Below are 4,319 nucleotides of genomic sequence, written 5' to 3'. Positions count from 1 at the left end.
TAGGATTGGGTCCCAGGCTTCTTGAGCCTCGAGCTGGGGTCCCTTTTACATCTTTTCATCTTCTCAGAAGACGCACTCAGGACTCGCACCTTCTTTATATCCTCTGGGTCTCCCCTGACCTCGGCAGAATCTGCTAGAAAATCTATTCTTGACACGGAAGACAGTAGAGCCGGCCTCCCCAGCCTGGCTTGGTGACGGTGGTCAGACAGGGCTGCCAGTGACCACTGCAATGGTAACGGTGACAGAAATGCGGCTGCCCGGCCCCTGCACCCGGGCTGTGGCGCTCCGAGCTCCGGGCTCCCGTTTCCCCCCTCAGGAAGCCCCCTGTCTGTCTGTCCGCACCTGGGGCTGCCCCTCCTCTGGTGGCCTTGTTCAGCTGCCGCCACCCAAACGCCGCAGCGGCACCCTCCAGGCGTGTGTGGGCCCTGCCCACAGTCCCCGGGCTGATGCAGCCAGCACACGTCCCCAGCCCCAGGAGGCAGGCAGCGGGAAGGGGGTCACGCAGCGGGCACGGCAAAGGAGGGGCTCTCTCAGGGTGGCTACAGCCCAGAGGTCCAAGAGTGGGCACATGCCCAGGGCACAGGCAGTACGGCAAACCCACGGTCAGGGGCAGCACTGCAACTGGCCACTAGGGGCCAGTGCAGCCCAGAGATGGAGCCTGTGTGCCAGCTCTCACTGCTGCGGGGGGCGGGGGGGGGCACAAGGTAGACAACAGCAGATGCCAGAGCAGAGCCCTTGATGAAGCTCCAGCCCCAAGCCTGTCAGTCGAGCAATCTGGAGCCTTCCAGAACCTTCCTGAAGTTCAAGCTCCCCAGGACCCTGGAGCAAAGCTCTCCAGGAATGGGTGCTGGTGGGTCAGGTGCGGACATCTCCGGTTCCTGGAAGGGAGTGAGTCTGGGGAGGGATCAGGGCTGCCATTCTGTTCCTTGGCAGAGGTGACATAGTACCATCTGTGTTTGGGTGGGGTTTGGCACCTTTTTAGCAGGAACATATTTTCTGGTTTTTGTCATAAGCTTAACTGTGGTCTTTCAGGGAAGGCTGATTGGGATCTGAATTCCCTTCACCCTCTTGCTTCTATTAACATCTTAATTAATGTAAGTCTCTGGGAGTTTGGGTTCCATGTTTTAACTTTCAAGATTTTTCCATGAGTTAAACCCCACCAAATTGGGGGTGGGTGGGTGTGGAGAAGACAGAGTCCTGCTCGCCAGGGTTTCTTCCTGTGAAGCCCAGGGGAACAGAATTATAACTTGGCCAATCCATCATACCTGTAATCCCGCTACTCAAGAGGCTGAGATCAGGGAAATAATGGCTCAAAGCCAGCCTGGGCAGAAAAGTCAGAAAAGACAGTTATTTCCATCCCAAAGTAGCCAGCAAAAAGTCAGGCTAGAGGCATGGCTCAAGTAGTACAGTACCAGCCCAGCAAGAGTTTAAATGCCCGGTCCAATCATATATACTGAGTGTGTAAGGAATTGATTCTAGTATTTATTTGGATCCTGGTCCTCCACAAAACAAACAAAACAAAAAATTGAATTCATACTCAACATCAAAAACTAAGAGTTTCAAATTTCAACAAACAATTCTGACTCTTTTTTGTGCCAGTAAGGGGGGGGGGCTTGAACTCCGGGCCTAGCTGCTGGTTAATTGGAGATGAGCCGCAAGGGGCTGGATGAGACCCACAGACCTCAGCTTGCTGCGTAGCCAGGACTCCAGGCTGCTGCCGTAGTGTAAGCCATTCCAAGTACAACAAACATCGCATGGAGTCCTTGCGCCCAGGTGTCCTGGTGTAAGAATGGCTTGGGTTGTTCCTAGTCTCTCCTAGGGGAGGGGCCCCTGAAGCCAGTGGGGATGAGGGAGCCCTGGCGTGGGGGAAAGGGAGGAGGTATCTCTAGTGGAAGCCATTTCAGACAGAGCATTGGAGCAGGACGGTGGCCACCACTCCCTCCGGTGCTGCTGGGGGAGGCCACCACCCAGCTGCCTCATTCTCCCCTGAGCCCCGGGTGCCTCCCGTCCTGTCTCTGGGGCTCACTCCCCTTTCTCCAAGCACCCTGGGCAGATGGGGTCAGCGCCCGGCAGAACCCAAGGGAAACAGGCCCGTGCACGTGGACGCAGTGAGCTCCACCCCTGAGCTCCACACACACACCCCAGCGGCTGATGTGGGTCACTGTAAGGGTTTGCTTTGAGTGACACGGGTCCGGAGCAGGGCCTGGAGCGTGCTGGGTAAGCGTGCTCCCCCACCACGCCCACGTCTGTCCCTTGGATGCAACGGGACCACCCTGCTGTGCCCCAACAAGTTGCAGCCTGTCTTTTAATTCCAATCTCCCTCCCTCATTTAAAACCGTGGACTTGTGCATGCGTGAGAGGAGGAAGTATGCGGAGCCTGTGTGTGAGTTTCAGCGAAGTCCAGGAAATCAACCAGGTGATGTTCAGTGCAGAAGGGATCTCCCTGGCTCCCAGACTCTTCCGGATCTATCTTAATCCCCTCCCTACTTTCTTTTCTACTTGTGGGTGCTCCTCAGCACAGCTCTGTTTGGGGTTTGGGCTGTGAGTAGATTCCCTTTGGCTCTTGGCCTTGTGCAGACATTCTGTTACCGACTTTGGTCCACTGGACCAGGAAATGATGCATGCTGGGTAGTCCTTGCGGTTACCTTGGAAGCCTGCAGGTGTCTGGTTCCAGCAAAGCATGCCCACACCTGAACCCATTCACTGCATTTAAATGTTGTTTATTTAAGCCCAACCCACCCTATTTAAAGCCTGATTGCAAAAGTGGTTCTTCAGCTCCCCTCTTTCTGAGCTCTTTCACACCCCAATGTAGAGCTTTCCACCCTGGGCACAGGTATTCTCCCTGCCTTCTAGTCCCTGGACCCCTACCTGGGGGGGGGTGAAGTCTGAGCCCTGGTCCAGTCACAGTCAGGGGATGGGCTTTCCTCCTCTTCCTCTCCCTCCCCCCCTCTCTCTCTCTCCCTCTCTCTCTCTCTCTCTCTCTCACACACACACACACACCCATGGGACTTGCCAGTTGGAAACTCCCGACCTGGCAGTGGTGGGGAACCTCTTCTGGGCCCAGGGCCATTTGAATGTTTATAATGTCATTCTGGGGGCCACACAAAAATGATCAATACAGGCAGATGGCCTGGGGAAGGCTACAAGCACCATACGTGTCTGATCGTCTTACACCAAGTGATTTTACTGTTCCCCACGCCCAAGTGAAGTTTACATCAATAAAATGTGTTCTGATTGTATTCAGATAGGAACAGCAACTTGGAGCAAAACTGATGGAATGTATGAGACACACAATGACAGAGAACCCTTGCCATCTTATGTGTGTGTGTGAGAGAGAGAGGGGGGCGGGAAGGAAAGAAAGAGAGTGTGTGTGTGTATTGGCGCCTGAACTCAGGGACACCTGCAATCCCTGGGCTTTTTTGCTCATGGCTGGTGCTCTACCACTTGAGCCACACCTCCACTTCCTTTTTTGCCAACTAATTGGAAATAAGAAATCCTGGACTTGTCTGCCTGGGCTGGCTTTGCATCCGATCTTTAGATCTCAGCCTCCAGAACACAGGTGCCCAGCTCTTGGCCTAGTTCCTAAAGATGCTACCCTCGCCCTCACTTTCTGGGCCCAGCTCTCCGCTGTCACCTAGGACTGGAGACCCTCCCGGGTCAACCTGCACTGCCTCAGCTGGTCCCTCTGGAACCCCAAGGCCGCCCCCCCTCCATGGCTGGGGGGGGGTGGGAGACCTGAGGGGCTGCAGCGAGCTTGGCCACGGCTGAAGGGAGGGCCACGACGTGGAAGCCCGCCTCCAGGCTGCGCTCTTCAGAAGGGGGGCTCTCCTAGAGCTAAAGTCCCCCCACTTTCTCCTCCCCAGGCACGGGCCTCACATTCTTCTGTCTCGCCCTCCTCGTGGCTGCCCCCCCCCATCCCCAGCATCCTGGGGCGCAGCGGCCAGTGGCAGGGACACCGGACACGGGCGCGGATTCCCGGGCGGCAGCACGCGTGGGGGGGCGTCGAGCTCACTTCCACCCCCCACCCCATGGCGAGCAGGGTTGTTTTTCTCTCCGTGTAAAACCTGTGCTTTAAGCGAAGTGGAACCTGAATCCAGTTAGTCGCCCGCTGGTTTTCCAAGTCTGGACGACTCTGCCCTCGGCGCGCCTCTCCTCGGCGTGCACCTGTGCCCTGCGCCGCGGCGACCCAGCGGGTCCCTGTCCCGCACCCCTGGGTCCTATCCACGGGCCTGGGGGCTGCGGGCCCGCGTGCAGCCGGGCCAGGTGGGGTCTGAGGCTTTGGACCGCGCCTGGCTCGGCGACCGGCGGAGCCCCCGCCC

At 57.1% G+C, this 4,319-nt stretch overlaps 1 protein-coding gene across 1 annotated transcript in view; it reads left to right on the top strand.

Annotated features, from left to right (window-relative positions):
* The first annotated feature begins 229 nt into the window (after nt 1–229).
* Nucleotides 230–4,319, top strand: part of Celsr1 (cadherin, EGF LAG seven-pass G-type receptor 1) — a 120,979-nt gene continuing 116,889 nt past the window's right edge. Inside the window, exons 1-3 of the mRNA XM_013025720.1 lie at nt 230–586; nt 3,864–3,991; nt 4,122–4,263. Coding sequence (XP_012881174.1) covers nt 230–586; nt 3,864–3,991; nt 4,122–4,263 — 627 coding nt within the window. The remainder of the gene's footprint in view (nt 587–3,863; nt 3,992–4,121; nt 4,264–4,319) is intronic.

The sequence above is a fragment of the Dipodomys ordii genome, unplaced genomic scaffold (assembly GCF_000151885.1).
Source record: "Dipodomys ordii isolate 6190 unplaced genomic scaffold, Dord_2.0 Scaffold87, whole genome shotgun sequence".
In the NCBI taxonomy this organism is placed as follows: Eukaryota; Metazoa; Chordata; class Mammalia; order Rodentia; family Heteromyidae; genus Dipodomys; species Dipodomys ordii.
This window is presented reverse-complemented; position numbering and strand designations above follow the sequence as displayed.